This window comes from Aythya marila (assembly GCF_965140915.1).
Source record: "Aythya marila genome assembly, chromosome: 1".
In the NCBI taxonomy this organism is placed as follows: Eukaryota; Metazoa; Chordata; class Aves; order Anseriformes; family Anatidae; genus Aythya; species Aythya marila.
The window spans coordinates 20,326,593-20,346,381 of record NC_139042.1 but is presented as its reverse complement, the minus strand read 5'-3'; the positions used below and the strand labels follow the sequence as shown (position 1 = coordinate 20,346,381).

Genomic DNA, 19,789 nt, shown 5'->3' with positions numbered 1-19,789 from the left:
AGGTGACCCCCAGAGGTCCCTTCCAACTTAAACCATTCATCTGGCCTCAGTGACCTCATCTGTGCATTTTATTTAACATTCCTGTAGACAGTGCTTTTAAATTCTTCAAGAGCTGATCTATCAGGTGGAGCTTTTAGTTCATGCACAAACAGACAGCACTGCTTGTCTTTTTTCTAATTTTTTGTTACTATTTTTCCTAAAAGACAGTAAAGGGCACTATGTGACCTGTGCTTGCTAACAAAGATGAGGATTCAGGCCTTTCTGTGTTACAGTATCAAAGCAGAAATGAAAAAGTCATCCATGCAAAACTGCGTGTCATGTAGTCTATAAGGAAAGTGCACGAGTATTCAGTGTGTTCCTGCACGTTCTTCAAAACTCAGTGATTCTCTCCTAACTAGCTGGAGAACATGTAATTGTGAGAAAGTGTCCAAACTGTACAAACTGCAGCACAACTGGGTAGGGTTTTGTTCTGGTTTTGTGGTTTTTAACCTTATATCTGTGTTAGGTTTAGTTCACTGCAGCCAGGACTGACTTCTCTTCATCCAGGTGAGTACGTAGGGTTGGAAACTCACATCTGCTATTAAATATTTAGGCTCTGCTTTTAAATAAAGAAACATATCTATTTACACACACCTCTCTTTAGACTTCGTGTGGCATCCCCAGATAACATCTGCTGGCACTTAGGGTGGGCAGCACCACACAGGTGACCCACGCCCACCGCACCTCCTCGTGTGCCTGTGTCACACCTTTGTTACAGTTGTGCATCTTCCTGCGGGAGGTCTGGGCAACATTTTTTGGTCTGGGGTGGGTTAGTTTAATATTTTAGGCATTTAGAGTGGGCCAACGGATGGGATGGCTCTGCAGACAAGCAGAGGTTGAAACGCATCGGCACTACTGGGGTCTGATGACAGCAGTGTTCAAAAGGGGAGAGAAAAGGGGCACTGCTGCCCTTCAGGGGCTGAGTTTCACTTAGAAGAGAAGCCCAGGAGGATGTAGGATTTATTGACTATTTCTCCTAGTGATTTTAGGAAAGACAAAATTGCTTCAGGAGGAAGGAAGAGCTCCAGGTGCTCCCGAGGGACTTTGCTGACAGAACCAGGGACACTGCTAATTCCTCCTTGTTTCTGGGACATGGGGAATAAGGCAGAAGGCCCAGTATGTGCACCAAGGTAAACTTTCAGTAGGTAAATTAGCTAGGAACAGTTAGCTTTGGCCTGATCCTATGAGCGTACCCCAGACTTTGGAGATACCTGCTTGTGAAGGGCTGATGAAATATCTAAAAGACGCACTGCTAATACAGCTGGATATAGCTTCGCTCAATAACCACTTATCTCATGGTCATTACTGCCATGTTCAGCTCCTAACAAAGGTAACTAGCACAGCTATCAAAACAAAATAAAATGCTGCTATTCCTGACATTCAGATGCAACATTATTTAAGAGAAAACGGTGAACTTTTGCTTCTGTGCATTTATTTCCAATGCATTTTTCTGTGACGAGACAAGAAACTCTTAGAAAATGGCTGATGGTAATATTTGTCTTTGAGGCTATTCCTACAACAGAAAAAAAAAATCCTACAAAAGAAAAGAAAGAAAAAAAGCATCACACTGGACTAACGCTGTTTGTCTAATGGGTAAGGAGAAAAGGATTTGTTGTCGTGGCTTTCATGTCTTCTCATTAGCACAGTGGTGCTGCTAATTTGGCTACAGAAGTTCATTGAGGGAGAGCAGCTAATTGCTGCCCGTTGTCCTTTCTTTCTCTTTTGCAGTATTTTGTATTACCACAGGGTGGTGGTGAAGAGCTTAGTGAACACTACTCACTGCTCTGTTGTTCTGATGTTTTTTTATGCTACTAAAAATGTTACTTGATGCACAGACCGTGCAGGCCATCTCTTTGCAGTGTCGGAAACCTCTTCAGGAAAAAAAAAAATAGGGTTCTCAATCACTTGCAGAAACCAGGGTGAATCAAGGCCACTTCTTATAACACATTAGCTCCTTTTGCTATTGGTTTTTATCCTTCACTGTTCGCAATCAGTATTTATGGAGCTGGCACTCTTCGTTGCTTTGCCTCTGCTAGTCCTTAGAGAGCAGCAATTTCAGGAAGATGCAGTGAAGCATCAAGTTATAGCTTCTTCAGATTTAGTTGCCAAGAATAAATTTAGGGGCACAAGAGCTTTGACTGATGCTTGAGCAGCTAGATGGAGCACTTGCTAATTACACATGAAAAAGCTCTTTATCATTCATTTTATTTACGTCAACTCAATCTTGTTACTTCTTTTCCATAATCACATAATATTTGTAATGTCATGTTCATGGTATTGTTAGGTTTTAGTTTCTATACTCTTTTTGTCCTTACTTCCATTACAAATTGCTTGAAACAGAAACTAACTTTATACATTTTTTTTAGCACAATAATGGCATTAGAACTGCCTTCTGTCTTAAAAACCAACCAAGCTAGCAACTGTATAACATATTTGTGTAATGGAACAGATAAATCAAAGCTTTATTAATTCATTTTAACAATTTTATTTCACATAACAGTGGTAAAAGCCAAAGTACAGAGCACTCCAGCTTACTACCGGAATAAATAGAAAGATTCCAGTTTAGCCTTCTGTTTTAATTATTGAACAGCTCTCAAAATTAAATCACTGACCTTTGAGAATTTAGTGACCAAACAAGTGCTTGTCCTCAAGGCACATGTTTGGAGCTTGCATTCCTTTACAGGAAGCTTTTATGCTCTGATGAAAGATGGCCAAGATCATTGCAAGAACAAAGTGAATGAGGTAAGACCAAAGATCCTATATGTAGAGAGAGATGATGATGATGATGATGATATTGTCATTGTGTGGCGAGGAGTGCATATATGGGGACCAGATACCTATTTTTAAAGCAAGAAACACCCTCTTAAACAACTGGGAATAGGGTTTTCTGTCGGGGGACAAAGACCGTCAGACTTCTCTATGGGGTGTATCAAATCCTAACAGCATCCCACAGACCACTTCTTCCCTTTACACTCCTCTAGAGTCCTTTGACTAAGGTAGCAAATGTTTACATAGCTCAGAAGTAGAAAATGTTTGATGTATTTTAAACTTTTCAACTTCCTTTAGCACAAACTACCAGCAGCAGATGAAGAGGGATTTTACTGGTGGGTGAGCAAACACTTCTCTGTAGATTGCTGGTGAAGGCACCATAAATAACGCTTCCAGTAATTGTTGCAAAATTGGGAATGTTTTGGAAGGCAGAAGGAAAATATTAAAGGATGTGTCCCCAAGGTCTAAGGTCCTACCCTATAAATAAAGTTAAAAGAATATTTAAATGAAATATTCCTATAAAGGTGCAATCATTCTTAATGAGAAGATATTAATCTGTCTCTCTTTTTATGTGGTATCTGTGTGACTTGTTTTGTAACTCTGAAATGATGGTGGCAATGCTAGCTAGTATTTGAAAAGTAATACTGATCTTAGTGTTATTTTTTCATTAATGAAAGAACTGATTTAAAAGCCAAATATGTAAAATTTACTCATTCTGGCTACTGTTTTTATCTGTACACATATTTAACCTCTATAGCCTAAGCTTCTGTGCATTAGACATTTATGGACATTAATTCCAAACAGAATAGACATTAATTTTGTTTTTATTTCATTTTGTCCCTTCTTCTAACCTCTTCCCATTAATTACTCTTACACCGCCTTATACCAGAAGCATCCAGAATTGTGTACTTCAGTGGACTTCTATGCAAAGTTATAAAATAATAAGGATTCTCCAAGGAAAGGATAAAAATAAGATGGTTTTGATGTAGCATAGTTGCATGAGAGGGGGAAAAAAAGACTAAAGACCTATTTTTGCCAAAAAGTCCTTATTTGATTCCTCATTTGACTGGATAACTAAGGACTCATTGAGTCCTTATTTGATTCCTCACATCTTTGCCCTCATCTCGCTCTGCTCCAGCTCTGACCCTCTGTGAGGTCATTCAACTTATTAACCCAGAAAAAGACTAATGCCAATAAAAGAAGAAAAAAACATGATTGCTTTGTGCTGAGTTAGTGTATTGAATTGCCTTAGTTCACCTCCTGCAGGAACCACAGCCAGTTTGTGGGAGATGAGAGGTACAAACAGTCAAGAGCAGGCACAGGGAGACATGTGAGTGGAGGAGACCTGTTTCTTCTCAGTTGTGAGCCGTTTGACTCTTAAAAGGATGTTTTTTCCTTAAAAAAGATGATAGATAAATACTGGATTATTAATGGCCAACACAATCTGATCTGAAGACCTGAGAGAAGAAGGATTTCCTTACAGACTTGAAATGCATAGGGTACTGTTTGTAGCAAGTCTTTCAAAAAGGAAGGAGGGAGCTGGAAGTGGTAGGCCAGCTACCTGCATCAATACCTCTGTGGACTGTCTTTGCAGAGTTATTTATTTCCACAAATCACACTGCATAAAAAAATACCAAACAGAACCCAATGCTCCAAATTATAGGGAATTAAGGTATATTGTAAATTTTGTAAAGCTGAGTTAAAATTTTGTTAGTCTAATGAAGCTATGGCTGATATTCCCAATAAATTAGTATTCAAAATAGTGCCCCATAGATTCCCAGCTTGTATTTAATGCTACACAGACACCTGTAAATGAAAGAAAACAAAACAATAGATATGGTGAAAACCCATTTCCTTTTTTCCTGCTTTCCCAACCCTGCATCCTCTTCTTGGGCTCACAAGCTAAATATGAGGAAAAAGACACCTTAATCTTAAATCTTTCAGCCAAAGTCATACAACCTATCTAAAGAATGAGAAGCTGGATCATACTGCTGGCTATTGTAGTCAGCACAGAAGAGGCAGAAAAGCAGGACGTCTGTACCCAAGGGTATCCTGGCATCCCTGGCAATCCTGGACACAACGGCGTACCAGGTCGTGATGGACGCGATGGCCTGAAAGGCGACAAGGGGGATACAGGTACTGTGTTCAGCATAAATGATCCGATGTATGGAGTGTTTTCCTATTAGTTCCCAACAATGTCTGTCACTCTGCATTAATGGATCATTCCACCGAGCCTCCAGGAAACATTTCAAACTCTCATCACTTACTTGTTTGAGGACGAAAATATAAGAAAAGACCTAATAATTAAAGCAAGACAGCTATTACTACAGAGAATTTGGGTCAAAGGGATAAAAACAACTTAAAAGAAGAAAGACTTTACTTACTTTGTATTCTGGGAGCATTTTCAGGTCCATTTGAAAACTGATAGTAACTATACTTCTGTAAACAACTTCAAGCCCGCTAAAAAACAACAACCATGTAATATGAAATGTTCAGCAGTAGTAAAACTTCTCTTTCTTACCTAAATTTTACATTTGTAGGACTTGATTCTGAGTGTGCCTACTTGCTGTAACTCAAGCACCTCTACAGTGAAGTTCAGGAGAGGACATGGTTGAAAAAGCAGTGTAGGATTTATGTCTGCTGTAACAGGCTGTAGTAGAGATTTACATATGATACTGAAGACAGGTAATCATCACAGCCACCTAAAGGTAATAACTGCTGTGTACTTTGAGCCTCAGGATAAGGGTGGCGTTTGCATCCGTGCTGGAACATCAAGGCCAGGGTTACACCAGGTGATGAACCTGTGGACATGCGGACATTTAACACTTCATCACAAGTGTCACAAGCCCAGCATGCAAAAGACAGGACAAATGCAAATCTGCTACTTCAAACTTGCTCACAATTTTTGTAGGGGAACTGTTCCCCAGCAGGGTGTATGTCAGGTCAGCTATTCTGTGGCATCATGCAGGGGGTGTAATGGTTTAAGGCATGAGTGTTTAATAAACACTGTTACTGTGTGCACAGATCTATCCAGATCAAACTTGTACTTATCACGTAAACACTTCTACCGAGTCCTGATCCTGCAGATTGTGAATCAGCCTGTTTCAGTAGAGTACATAGTTTAGTACTTAAACCAATATCAGGTCAATAGTCAGAAAGAAATTACCTTAAAATGTCCTACAGTGTTTTACTGTGCCTTTCAATCCAAAGGAAATGTCTGCCTTTAACAGACCAGGTTGCTGGTGCAATCACAAAGACAAAACCTGATGTCTTTATCACTTTCTTTACCAGTGAAGTCTACACCTCCACAGAAAGTGCATTCTGCAGAACCAGTGCTGAAGGTGTAGCTTGGTGTACATTTCTTTGATGGTTATACTGGCATAAGTAGGAACCTCTGTTAGAGCCTTTTGCCACCTCTCCACTCCTCTCTTCAGTACACCACAACTCTTTGTGTGGCTATGCAGTGACTTGGATTGGTTGAAAAATAATCAGGACTTACAGTTTGGACAATAAAGAGTCACTTGCTGCTTCCTGCCTGCCCTGGAGCACTGAAAGTCAGATCTGCCCGCTTTTACTCACCTCAGTGACTGCTAAAGAGTTACTTTGAACTCTCTTGTTTTATAAACAATTTACAGAATTCTCTGTCAAGCAATCACTTCTGTGCTCCTTCTGCATTCAGTGCCCTAGTCTTGCTTAAAATGAAACCTTTTAAAGTCCAGGAGCAAATAAAAAAATCCATGAGCTTCATAATAGGCATGTACAGTCAATTGCCATGATACAGGAATCAGGAGTGAATACTTCCCTCTGATCTACAGGCAACATTATTCCCCTGTGATGTTTCATCACCATTGGTAAACCCCTGCAGGTGTCTTTTCTTGGGGGGGACAGTTTATCATTGTTTCACTACATGTGAATTTTACTGTCAGTGTAAAACTTCTTTCTAAATGCAGCTTCCTTACTCTTCCTTACTTTCTGACTCCCTGTCAAGTCTCCCCATGAAATAAAAACATCAGCGGTGGCACCCAGTAGTCAGGAATAAGACTACTGTTTACATTACTGTTTAGCCAGGCTTGAAGAGGAAGGATCAGAGCAGGATTTGAACCCCATTTTCTGGTAATTTAATAGTTTAATGAATATCTGTTTTTCTCTTCTGTGCTAGGTGAAGCAGGACTTCCTGGCACTCCAGGGAAAGATGGCATAAATGGAGAAAAAGGCCAAAAAGGTCAGAGAAATATTTCAATGTATTAGACACCTATCAACTGTTGGGTTTGTGAGTGCTGGACATGCAGTACATTCTACCTGTAGTGAAAGTACCATTGAGATTAAAAAAGACAACAAACCTTTTTGGAAGTGGTAGAGGCTGCACAACCATAGTGACAATACAAGAGGAATTTGTCTCCTATTATTCTGCCTCTGATGCCCTACAACTTGTCTGCTCAGCCCTTTACCTCACCTTTCTCTTCTCTCACCCCTCTGTCAGCTGCTGAGGAAGATGCCACATCTGCAGCTACCTCAGGAAAATGAGGCTCCTGTGGCTATGTGTGCAACTTCAGGGAAAGATACTTCAAAAGGAATTACAGAAGACATGAAGTATACACCTAAAAATACAGGAAACAGGACTGATCTTATTGAATCAAGCAGGTACCAGACCCAAAATCTGACAAGGGAAGGCATCTACATGTATTTCTAAAGTAAATACATGTGAAACACATAAAAGACACACAGAAAAGATTCGTCTCCTGCATGTTTTCCATGTTTTTTTTGTAATCACAGCTCAGACAGTCTGGAGCTCAGCCAGCAGCCTTAGTGGTATCTTAACATATATGCCCATGAGACACTAGTCCCAACATCTTGGTTTAAAATGGCATCCAAGACCTTTCAATAAAGGGTTGCCAGATATCCTATCTAACTGTCAACTCATCTCAGATCTCATTTCTCATACTATTGTGATCTTTTTATTGTCTTGTCATGGTGACCATAAACTTTTCCACAATTGTAACTGCCCAACCAATGAAGATCTGGGAAACATATGCTTCTTCTGTTTAGCCAAACTATGCACATACAGAAAGCCTCCTGTGTCAGCTGGATGTACATATGTAGAGCGACTTGTGCATAAAAGCAGGTAATGAGATGTTGTGCAAGTTTTGTCACATCATTCTGCACAAATTCAGAATCTCAGAAATGATGGACTTGTGCATCCTTGGAGTAATTGTGCATGGGTAAATTTGTGTTTCCAAAAGCATGGAAACCTGCCAAATACACTGTGTCAAGGTTCTCTGAAATCCTTACAATAACCCTGAAAAATAACAAATGGTATATGCATTGCACAGGTGTAATAACAAGTTGCACTACATACCTCAGACTTTTCTACAGACTGTCCCCAGTCCTGGAAGGAAAAAGAGACATGAGGACACAAACATTTAATATTACCAAAGCTACCTTCTTTTCCTGTGTCCTTGTCCTCTTGGATCTGTGCTGCTTTTCCCAAAGGCTCACTATATAATCTCAGTTGTTTTTAGCTCATTGCTGCTGTTAAATACTATCAATTGCAAACTGAGAACTGTAAAGTGAAAATGCAGCATTATTACCAAGATCAGAAGCCAGAAGATTTTATGCAGAAATGATTGACAGAGTATATGAGCATTATGGTATCTTCTGGTATTCATGTCTATCAGCTGCTAATGTTCCCTTCACATCAGGGGACCTTCATCAGCAAAAACCTTGTGCAGATGGATTTTCAAAGGCTTTGAGCTTTCAGTCCAAGTCTGAATGAAGAATAAATAGAGCATGTGGCTGCAAATACCAAGATCAAAAAGCTTCTCATTGCACTTCAGCACAATCTAGGTAACCCAAGCAAAGTCCCATCATGAAGAAATTACAGAAACATGTAGCAGTTAAGGTCTGGATGTTGCCAAAGTAGAAGACTTTGCCTGATTAAATTGTGAACCATCTCCTTCACTTATACCAAAAGCTGAAAATAAGCATCTGGCCAGATGCTGCTTGTACATGAGATGATCTGAGCTGTCAATGCTATCACCATCCTAGAGAAAAGTCACACCCTCCTTTCTTTGAGCTTATTCTTGCTGCTTTCAGCTAGGGTACCTGTCTTCTATTGGCAACAGCAGCTTCTTCTGGCTCATCCTGAACTTACATGTTTGAAACGTTGTATGTACAATGAGCACAGTAGGAACAGTGGTGACATACAGCTATACTTACGTGTCTTTGTGCTGAAACTCCTGTTGTGTCTCAGAAATCCGTTGGACAATCACAAGAACATGTCTGTCTTTTTTTTTTTTTTTTTTTTTTAACCTCCATTTAGGAGCCAATGGGACTGTTGAAGAGAAAGGGAACAAAGGAGATAAAGGAGAAAGAGGACGACCTGGGAAGCTAGGACCAAAAGGAGTTATAGGGTCAGTGGGTTACAAGGGCCAGAAGGGAGAACTGGGTCTTCAAGGACAAAAGGGGTTGAAAGGAGACATTGGGCCTATAGGTCCGAAAGGGACAAAGGGTGAAACCGGCCAGCCTGGAAGAATTGGTATGCCAGGACCAATTGGCCCCACTGGTAATCCAGGTCCTAAAGGTAACACTGGAGATCAGGGGCCACCAGGTAATCCAGGAGTTCAGGGGGAAAGAGGCTTGAAAGGTGACAGAGGAGATAAGGGGAACATAGGTGCCCCAGCAGTCCTGCCAAGGAGCGCTTTCAGTGTCGGCCTTACGGTTGCCACCAAATTTCCTCCTCACAGTCAGCCGATCAAGTTTGACAAGGTGCTGTACAACAGTCTGAACGACTACAACCCAATCACTGGCAAATTCACCTGCAAATTCTCTGGTGTTTACTATTTCACCTACCATATCACCGTCTACTCGAGGAACGTCCGAGTAGCTCTAGTGAAAAATGGGGTCAAGATGTTGCACACTGTGGACGGGTACCAGGGTGTTGAGGACCAGGCGTCGGGAGCTGCCATCCTTGAGCTACAGAAAGGAGACGAGGTGTGGCTTCAGGCTCACCGAGGAGAGACCTTCAACGGGCTGTTTGCAGATGCTGATGATGATACCACCTTCACTGGGTTTCTACTGTTCAGCACCTCAGACATGCTGGACCCATTGCCATCACCCGCAGCGTAAATCCATGCTCTGTTAATCTATGACACTGGTGAACTGTTGTTTGCTTCCTACCGATCCAAGTTTCAGAGTGTTGTAAGGTGCTTTATGAAAGTCAGTGCTGGTTTGCTTGCTTAGTATTCTTCTTCAGTAGGAACTACTACTAATAGTAGTTCCAGTCCTGCCTTTTGAGCATTTTTTGAAAGGAAATAAAACCTATCCACAAATGCAGTATGTCTGTGTCTTTTAGTCCTCCCTAACAAGGTTTAAATCTGCTGTCCAATTTCAGCTGAATCCAGTGGAGAACAGAAAACATCCAGGGAGTTATGCCAACAGCTAATCAGGAGATCTAGGACTGCAGGAAAGGATGGGACAAGGTAGAGATTTCTGTAAAAGTTTATTATTATTTTGTTTGTTTGTTTGTTTTTTTACTGCCCTGCAGTGATAGACTCAGAGGTCTTAGTAGATGAAAAAACAAGTATCAGCAAGCCATGTGCACTTGCAGCACAGAAAGCCACCCATGTCCTGGGCTCCATCAAAAGCAGCGTGGTCAGCAGGGCAAGGGAGGGGATGCTGCTCTGCTCTTGTGAGAACCCATCTGGAGCCAGACAGTGATAGAATAAGATAGAATAAGATAGAATAAGGGGGAATGGTTTTAAACTAAAAGAGGGGAGATTTAGATGTTATGAGGAAGTTCTTCCCTCAGAGGGTGGTGAGGCCCTGGCACAGGCTGCCCAGAGAAGCTGTGGCTGCCCCATCCCTGCAGGTGCTCAAGGCCAGGCTGGATGGGGCTTTGGGCAACCTGGTGTGGTGGGAGGTGTCCCTGCCCATGGCAGGGGGCTGGAACTGGATGGGCTTTAAAGTCCTTTCCTACCCAAATCATTCTGTGATTCTCTGACTCTATGAAGTTATCAGACTGAGAAGGTGTAGGGTCACACTAGTAGGATCTATAGGAAACCAGGCCTATACAAACACATACCACAGCTCTCTGCTCAAGAAACAGCTTACTGTGCAGTAGTTTTAATGACCAAGTGTTAAAATACAGCTCAAGACTGTAGAAATAGCCCTATTCTGAAGGGTTTGTATTAGACTCCTTTTTGTTCCAGTCACAAATTCCAGGTGTTTATTTATTTATTAAGCACTCCTAATCGACTGTTATCAGCTTGGTTTTTTAAAACACAAAATAAAAAATTCCTAATATGCATAAATATTTTTTTTGATTGCAGTTCCAGTACAATTGGTTTTTGTGATTGGCATCTGCACAGGAGAGGGCAGCTCTTCAGGGTCTGCAGGGCTGGGCTTGATGCATTACTGAGTTGGTAACTTACAACAGTACATACACCAGTCCTGAAGGAGAACTGTTTAAAAAGAAAGTGGGACAAAATAAAAGACACATTTTCAAGTTCTGGAATTAGGTAGACCCCTGCCATATTGTATAAGTATTAAACAGTAGTTACCTCCAGGCCAGTTCATATCTAAGTGGTAAGCACATGTAGACTTGTAACTTGGTTAGTTTGCATCCAAAAATTATATATAGTTTTTTAACTTAGAATTAGCATTGTCTGATACCTCCACAAAGCCTGCTTGTTCTATGTAACAGATGAGATTTGTTGCAGCTGAGCAGGATGTTAAAGACAACTTTTAAATATGGTTCTTTGCACTCTGTGCAGCTGAAGGTCTTAAATATAGCAAAATGGCATAATAGATGGAAATGCCACGTGATTTTTCTGGCATGGGGCAGATATTAAATGCCAGTGCAAAAACACAGCATGATGTTGCTGTAATTCAGAATCCACAGGTGCAAAAAAGGTTATCCCAAAGGAATAATAAGCTTCAATTTCTGTGGTTTTGTTGGTTTGTTTTCCTCGGGTTTTCCCCTCCTCTTGCCCTAAAACTTAAAAATACAAAAGATTCTGTTAAAATGCACTTGCTACCCTTAGAAGCGAATGAAGCAGAGAAGCCAACCGGCTGAAGCCAATTTCATGGTTGGTGTCACAAAATTACGTGTAAATGCAGTGTAGAAGACTGAGGTCTAACTTCTGATAATTTCTAACACTACAGGAGGCAAGGAAAAGTGGACAAGTCACTGATAGTCCTGATAGTCACTGAAGTCTCCGTAATGTCACTGAGCCTAGAGTTTGCATTATAAACTTAAAATGAACACAGTGAGATGAGTTTGAAGAAGGATGGCTGCACACTCATGCTTCAGCCCTTTCCTTGACAGTTTAACTATTATGAGGGAAAGGGTTATGTGAGCTTTTCGATAAGGGGTGCTTTGTCCTGTAAGCCACAGGCTGTACGCTTGCGTCACAGAAACACCTAGACTACAAAAATGCTTTCAAACACATTTATTTATGAGGAATTTCTGTTATTATAAGGCGCTATGAAGCCTTAAGCTGCTAAAACAACCGCGGATTTTCAGGGCCCGCTGCCACCCAGCGCAATGGCGGAGCCCGGCTCCTCCTCAGGGCCGGCCGCGGGGAGGCGGCGCTGCCGCCCTGCTCCCGGCCTCCCCGGCGCCGCTCCGCTCGGCTCCCTCCCCGCCGCCGAGAGCCACCGGGCCGCTCCGCCATGCTGGCCGGCTACCGCCGGGCCCTCGGCCTCACGCTGCGGGGCTTTGCGCTGCGGGGCCGGGCGGTGGGACCGGGACCGGGACTGGGAGTGGGATCGGGGCTGGGGCTGCGGGCTGTCAGCACCAGCTGGAGCCCCGTGGGTGCCGCCTTCGATGCCAAGCAGCAGCGTGGCAGCGCGCCCGGCAGGGAGACGGTGAGCGAAGGGCAGGGGGAGGACGGGCTGGCGCCGGCTGTGGGGAGGGGGAGTTGGCCAGCCTGTTGTGGAGTTTTCCAGCCTGTTAAGGTTCTGTGGAATACGTATTTGTGCAGTGTGGGGTGGAAATCAGGGCTCTGAAATACAGCCTCTTTGCCTGCTGGGGTTTGAGGACGTCTCGCTGGGAACTGAGGGAATTGGAGTCCCTTCCTGGGATGAGAAACTTGCTCCAAAATTGCCAGCATTAGCTGCAGTGGCAGAATAGGGCAAAGCACCTGGGAATGTCCCAGACACATCCAAGATGATGCTTTTGCTTCAGGACATGCGCTTTGACAGAGAAACAGTCAGTTCATAGCTTCTCCACTGAAAACTTGTAAACTACCTGCAAGCCTGTAACAGGCTGCTATAACAAGGGGATTACAGAAGGCACATTGTAAAGGCCCACAGATCTTCAATTCCAGATTGGGATCTTTAGATGCTGAGGTTAAATTTGGGAAGAGATGGATGTATGAAATCATCTGCCTTGTACTGTTAGCTGCTGTAATTAGCAGGTAAGGAGATGCTCATATTGTGGTTAAGCAGTTGCAAAGGGAGTGTATTGCAGAGCTGCTGTTTGGTTTATTAAATATATATATTTATATTTACATATATATATATATATGCTGCTGTAGGCCTATATCATGGTACTTTTCCAGCAGGTAGTGTTAGCAATTTTGTGTGATCTGCAGCAGGACCTTTTAAATTCTCTTCTGCTAATGCAGAACATAACAGGTGTCCATGGCTGCCCTGCCAAAGCCACGCTCAGTCTGTTTAAGGCTTGGTAAGAACTTCAGGAACACTGTTCATACCATAATATTCTTCAGTTGCTGCTTGTCACTCCTTAGACATCTGGTTTCAGTACTTGAGGCTCATTTCATGAGCCCAAGATCACTGGTGAATATCCACAGCAGCTGGTCAAGTCATTCACTGCTCTGACACTCCCTTTACTCTTCACATTCCTGGACGTTTCTTTGCTTCAGAAGGATGTTTTTCCCTAATTTCAGGATGCAAGTAGACTTCCTATAATTTGTCTTGCGCCTGTGCTTTGGAAGCAAAACAAACAAACAAAAAAAAGCCTTGAAAAAGGGACAGTATAGCAGATCATGGGGTGGAACAGGAAAAATTTCTCAGGATTTGATGCTAAACTCTTACCACTTGCTGAGAAGAATCCTGGCTAAAAGAATTCCAGTGAGGTTGTGCTCTGGAGAGTGATGCTGGGACATGAAGATGTTGATGTGTGATGCCAGTATAAAGATTGCTGTTAACTGATGTGGCTATTCGCTCTACAAGGACACTTGTGGACACATTCTAGGGAAGTGCCCCTGTAGGTAGTGTCATTCAGAAATTAAGGAAAGTGATAGTAATGTGTTCCCATTGGGTTCTGCACTGCAGGGTCTGTTTGGTGTTCCAGAACTGAGCTGTCCAGAAGGATTTCAAGAAGCACAGGACAAAGCCTTGCAAGAATCGGAACAGCTAGTCCAGAAGGCATGTTCAACACCACCTGGACCTGAGATTGTAAAGATCTTTGATCAGCTTTCAGATGCCTTGTGCAGGGTAGCAGACTTGGTAAGTTACTTTTTTGATTATTACTTTAAGCAATTTCTTTTAAACTGATTGGCATAACATATCTTTTAGAAAAGCATCACTCTTCATATGAAGAGAGCAGACCCAACCATCATACAGAAACCAGTTGTTAGTAAATACCTCACTGAAATTTTTGCTATTGGTTTTCATATTTGAATTTCTCTGCGTGGTTTCAGTTTTCAAATCTTTTTTTTTTTTTTTTTTTTTTTTTTTTTTTATATTCAAGATCTCTTTTGTGCCAGGCACTTTTTCTTCATGAAAGCACTTATGCACTCTGCCAAGTCACTAATGTTCTTTTCTCTCTTATTTTTTAATATGGACTATGACTATTTCCTCTTAATCTATCAATATCTAACTCAAACACTGATGTCAGAATTCAATGGTCATAGTTTTGTATCGGCTTGCTGAGCTAAAATTACTTTGGTTCCTCCTATGTGCTACTTTCAAATGTACATGTTCAAAGATGGCCTATGCTTGCAGAGCTGTATCTCGAAGCAATTTGATGATGGTTCTCTGTTGGCAGGACTTCTGAGATCTACCATTCAGCACCTACTCTGTCACTACTATACAGGATTTTAAGCAGGCATTCTTGCCCTAAAAAGTGAAACTCTTAAGTGTATTGAATACAGTGTGCTTAATTCATATCTGTGAAGGTTCATTTTAAATTTTTTTATAATAACATTTAAAGCCTTTGCAGTATCTCTGTGTTGGAAGGACTCTAAGGTACACACCATACTAACACAGTTTTAATAAGTGTATAGATTAAAGCTATTTTTTGGAAAGCAACATTTACCATCTGGTTTAAAAGTTGTCAGCACTGTTCTCCAATAAACGTTATTTATGAGAAAAAATATGCAAATTATACAAATAGATTGCACAGAACTGTATAAATAAACATTCAATTAAGTAGTACTACTTCAGTGCAACTGTATTTATAATGAAAGATTTAAATTTGTCTTTTTGCCTCACTGTTTTTTTCCTTTTACTCTGTCAGGCTGATTTTGTGAAAATTGCCCATCCTGACTTTGCATTCAGAGAGGCCGCTGAAGAAGCTTGCAGGAACATTGGTACTATGGTAGAGAAGTATGTTTTCTTTATTTTGCTATTGCCACATGCAATTTTAAAATTTGCCGTATGATCATCTGTGGTAACAGGGATCAAAAAAAAATATAAGAAACAAAGTGTCGGTCTTGCTGTTACAGATATTCAAGAATTTAGTGTCATTACAGTATCTAGTAAAAGGTTATTCTGTTTCATTTTACCTTCAGAACAGGTTGTAGGTTATCAACTGACTCCATGTCACTGAAACCCGTCAAGGACTTAAAATTATGTTTTTCTAAGACTCATGGCAGTTAGCTAGCTGTTATAAAGCATATGTAACAAAATCCTAATTTGTTTTTAAGCTGTTGTATTTCACAACATTTTTTCTTCTGGTTTGAATTTCTTCAAACCTTTGAATTTCAGCCTGTGAGTAGGATATGTGAATGGGGAAAAGACAAGCCCGATTAAATGGAGTGTTTGGGGATGTGACTGTCTGGGGCTGTGATATATTCCTGGTCTGCCTTGGTGTGTGTGATCTTGTAAAAGTCCATTTCATAGAACTTGTTCTAATTGGCCCTGCTTCTGGACCTTTGCTTCTTTTCTTTTCTTTTTTTTTTTTTTAATATCTCAAAATCTAAATTCTGAAAGTTACCTCTGTGATCCAGCAAGTGCATCAGCTGGTAAACTTTGTGACTGAAGAGGCTAAAAAGAATTCTAGGATGTAATTTCAGCAAAACTGTTGCTTTAGTCTTGCCATTGTGTTTGGGAAACCCTTCACTTGCAACTAGATTTTTCAAGACTTAGGTTGAGCACACCATCTGTAACAATATGACTTGAATATCCGAATGCTACTTCCAATTTAAAATTGGTTAAAAGGAGAAAATATTCAAAATTAACATGAAACTCAGAGATGCGTAAGTTATTGTAAAAGTTGAAAACTAGCTATTGCTGAGCGTTCATTTGCCAAGCCTCTCTCCATCATAGCTGGATGGACCATAGCAGGTCCTGGCAGTCAGCTGAACCTGGGGACCTGGACAAGCCTGAGAAATGGGCCTATGGTTTATTGCTAATGAGGTTCAGCAAGTCCAAGCGCAAGGTGCTGCACATGGGTTGGGGCAATCCCAGACATGAGCACAGACTGGGAGAAGAACTCATTGAGAGCAGCCCTGCAGAGAAGGACCTGGGGGTTCTGGTGGATGAACAGCTCAACACGAGCCAGCAGTGCGTGCCTGCAGCCCAGAAGGCCAACTGCGTCCTGGGCTTCACCAAGAGAGGGGCGGGCAGCAGGTGGAGGGAGGGGATTGTGCCCCTCTGCTCTGCCCTGGTGAGGCCCCACCTGGAGTGCTGCGTCCAGGGCTGGGGCCCCTAGCACCAGAAGGATGTGGGGCTGCAGAAGCTTCCTGCACCTCAGCTGATTTAAGAAGTTAGTGCTTGGGGCTGACAGGCTGAGGGCTGCTAATTTCTGTGGGTATGCTGATGTGTGTATGTGCATATCCTTCATTCCGTACTGTGATTCTGACCCAGTAATCGAGGTCAGTATACCTGCTTGTAGTAAACCAGCCAGCAATCTGATGGAAGTAGTACTCTGGCACAGAACAGTGAGCAGCTGGAAATGTTCTGGGGATGGTAAGCTCTCAGTCTACTGCAGTGGCAGCCAGAACATTTACCTGATGGCAAGCTTGGGCACAGGTTTCAAAATAAGGATAGAAAACAGATAGAAAACATCTAAGGATTGAAAACAGTTCTCACACCTTCATGCTCTCACCATGATTATCGTTGTGTGTGGAAAATAATCTGCCAGACTTGCTTGTATTTGCCACAAAATGCCATCCAGAAGGATTTTCCTGTTAGGAGAACAAGACCTATTTCCAGGCAAGTTTGCCCACACATTCTTTGTACGTTAATTTTGTAGTTTTTCAGTGTTGTTGTGAACTGGAAAATGTTTTGAAAATGCATTTTTTTTTTAGTGTTGTCTCAGTAAATACTAAGCTCTGACTTTCTGTTTTACCGAAAGGGTTGTTAGGCATTGGAATGGGCTGCCCAGGGAAGTGGTGGAGTCACCATCCCTGGAGGTCTTTAAAAGACGTTTAGATGTTGAACTTAGTGATATGGTTTAGTGGAGGACTTGTTAGTGTTAGGTCAGAGGTTGGACTCAATGATCTTGAAGGTCTCTTCCAACCTAGACAATTCTGTGATTCTGTGACTTTGAATGAGTAATATCAAGAGACTGAATTGTATTTTGTTGCTCATGGATGATTCTTTTACTCTGTCTTTCCAGATTGAATACAGATGTTGAACTGTGCCAGAGTTTGAGACAGCTGCTAGCTGATGAAGTTATTATGAATTCCCTAGATCCAGAAACAAGGTACTTACTAATAATGTTCATAGATGTTGATGTTTAGATAGTATATATCATTCCTTACTGAGCTAATACTTTGTGTTTTATCCACTTAATTTATACAGCTGGAAAGCATACTGTATTTCTATCACAAATTTATTAGTTATTACTAAATCACCTGTACATGAGTTAGGAAGTCTGTAGTTCTGCAGTCTTGAAGAATTGTCTCTGTGACTGTAGAGCACAAGATATATTTAAACTGCATTACTGAGATCTTAAAAAAAAAAATAAAAAAAAAATAGAATTTAAGATTTTCTGTAATATCATCTTGTTGAAAATGAGATGCTCTTCTGTGGTGTGTATGTCAAAGTGTTTAACAATAAACATAGGGAACAGACTTAAATAATTTAATTTCAGTTTGAGTAAACTGAAATCAGTGGGCTTTATTCAGCCTGAGAATATCAGGTGTAATGCTTGATTTTTAGATGTAGTCTGGAGTCCTCTAGAAAAATTTGTAATACATAATACCATCATTAATACTTGAGGAAAAAATAAGAACTCATTTATTCCTGGAACTTGTGAGTTGAAGAGGAATTTTTATCTTTCAAAAGATTATCAATCAGATTATCAGAATATTTCCTTAAATTATACTTTATAATTGCTGTAACATGTTTTATCAGCTGCTTATTCAGTTATAGTTTTGAATTAATTTTTCCCTGACATGGTTAGACAAGCTTAATGCCTAATCTTTGCTCATCTAAGAGTAAGTTATTTTCTTTACCTTCTTTCCCAATAATCAAAGGTAGTAGTTTTGAAAAGGTCATTTTCTGATTATTTAGAAAAAATTAAGTATAAACTTAAAAAGGTAATTTGCACTAATTGGGTAACCATCTGTATGAATGTTGTAGAATTATTTTTGAAAAATATTTTTAATGTGGATGACAGAAATATCTACAAAAGAAAAATCCTGTCACTGAGTAAACTATTAAGGGCCTAAAACATAGGAGTTCTGTGTCCATAATAACAGTACTCATAACAGTGGAATGAATAATTGTATCCTCTGTAAAAGATGTCAAACATAACTACTAAAGGTAAAAGCTGTGAAGAAGTTATGCTTATCAAATGAGGCTGTTTTAACAGCGATTTACTGTATTTTTAGGCGAGTGGCAGAACTTTTTATGTTTGATTTTGAGATCAGTGGCATTCATTTGGATGAAGAAAAGGTAATTTTTTTGCTACAATATGTGAATAGAAATTTGCCTGACAATCAAAGACCAGGTAATGAAATCTGCAGGGCATGAATCGTGATTCTGGGTCGATTTGATACAAGAATCACACTGTCCTCTGTGGAATTTTGTCTTCTCAAAAGTAGTGAATTTTGTCTGTTTTGAGTCACTTTTATAGTGCTTTTTAATGTTGTTTTAGATGTTAGTTGGCTGTTCTTTCCAGTTTGACCCTTACCATTCTTTTCTCTGTTAAGGAGAGTTATAAGCAAGTCCTGGGAACCTGCATCCTTTGACTGGTGTCTGCATCAGATATTTAAAATAAGTGCTTAGCTGTCTGAGCAGCTCATTTAGAGGGAGAAATGCAGCACCTCGTGCACTGTGATGACAGGTTAATCAAGTAGAGCATTTTAGAAGGAATCAGGTGTGTGGTAGCCAGAGCTAACATAACTAGAAGTTGCAAATTTAATGCGCATTTGAATGTCTGGGCATGGTCTGATTATTTCTCTTGGAGCTTTTACATGTTTTTGCAGTAGTGAATGATGGATTTGCCAAAACTAGCAGCTTTCACTGTGATTTGTGGTATGGATGCTCTGCTGGGTGTCTGTTCATAGCTCATATCCCTGTGTAAATTAATACCTTATTTATTTGAGGTATGCCCTCAAAAAAGGTCTGTACAAAGACTCTTTTACCAGATTTATGTGGTGAAGTTACTCTAAAAAGCATTGTTGTGATGGTGGTTTGCAAACTGAATGTGCTTCTAGAATATGTTCCTTTCAATTACGTTGTACAACAAACAACTCTGAAACCTGTACTCTGGATTTTGTTTTTGATTTGTCTTTTTTTTTTTTTTTTTTTTTTTACCGTGACAATTGTCTCTGTGCTGCTT

General features: G+C 40.8%; 2 protein-coding genes across 2 annotated transcripts in view; both read left to right on the top strand.

The window, feature by feature from the left end:
* The first annotated feature begins 2,679 nt into the window (after positions 1–2,679).
* On the top strand, positions 2,680–10,133 carry C1QTNF9B (C1q and TNF related 9B). The gene is made up of 4 exons (XM_082760784.1): positions 2,680–2,781; positions 4,753–4,944; positions 6,968–7,030; positions 9,128–10,133. The coding sequence occupies exons 2-4, from the start codon at positions 4,779–4,781 to the stop codon at positions 9,931–9,933; spliced, it is 1,035 nt and encodes a 344-aa protein (XP_082616910.1). The 5' UTR covers positions 2,680–2,781; positions 4,753–4,778; the 3' UTR covers positions 9,934–10,133.
* Positions 10,134–12,441: 2,308 nt separating this feature from the next.
* The window catches only part of MIPEP (mitochondrial intermediate peptidase), a 72,344-nt gene continuing 64,996 nt past the window's right edge, over positions 12,442–19,789 (top strand). The window contains exons 1-5 of the mRNA XM_082751476.1: positions 12,442–12,675; positions 14,107–14,280; positions 15,293–15,381; positions 17,618–17,704; positions 18,837–18,900. Of these exons, the coding sequence (XP_082607602.1) occupies positions 12,481–12,675; positions 14,107–14,280; positions 15,293–15,381; positions 17,618–17,704; positions 18,837–18,900 (609 nt within the window). The 5' untranslated portion in view covers positions 12,442–12,480. The remainder of the gene's footprint in view (positions 12,676–14,106; positions 14,281–15,292; positions 15,382–17,617; positions 17,705–18,836; positions 18,901–19,789) is intronic.

Coding starts and splice junctions, on each gene's coding strand:
- C1QTNF9B (XM_082760784.1), top strand. CDS start 4,779: ATGAGAAGCTGGATCATACTGCTGGCTATTGTAGTCAGCACAGAAGAG. Junction 4,945..6,967: donor AGGCGACAAGGGGGATACAG/GTACTGTGTTCA, acceptor CTTCTGTGCTAG/GTGAAGCAGGACTTCCTGGC. Junction 7,031..9,127: donor TGGAGAAAAAGGCCAAAAAG/GTCAGAGAAATA, acceptor ACCTCCATTTAG/GAGCCAATGGGACTGTTGAA.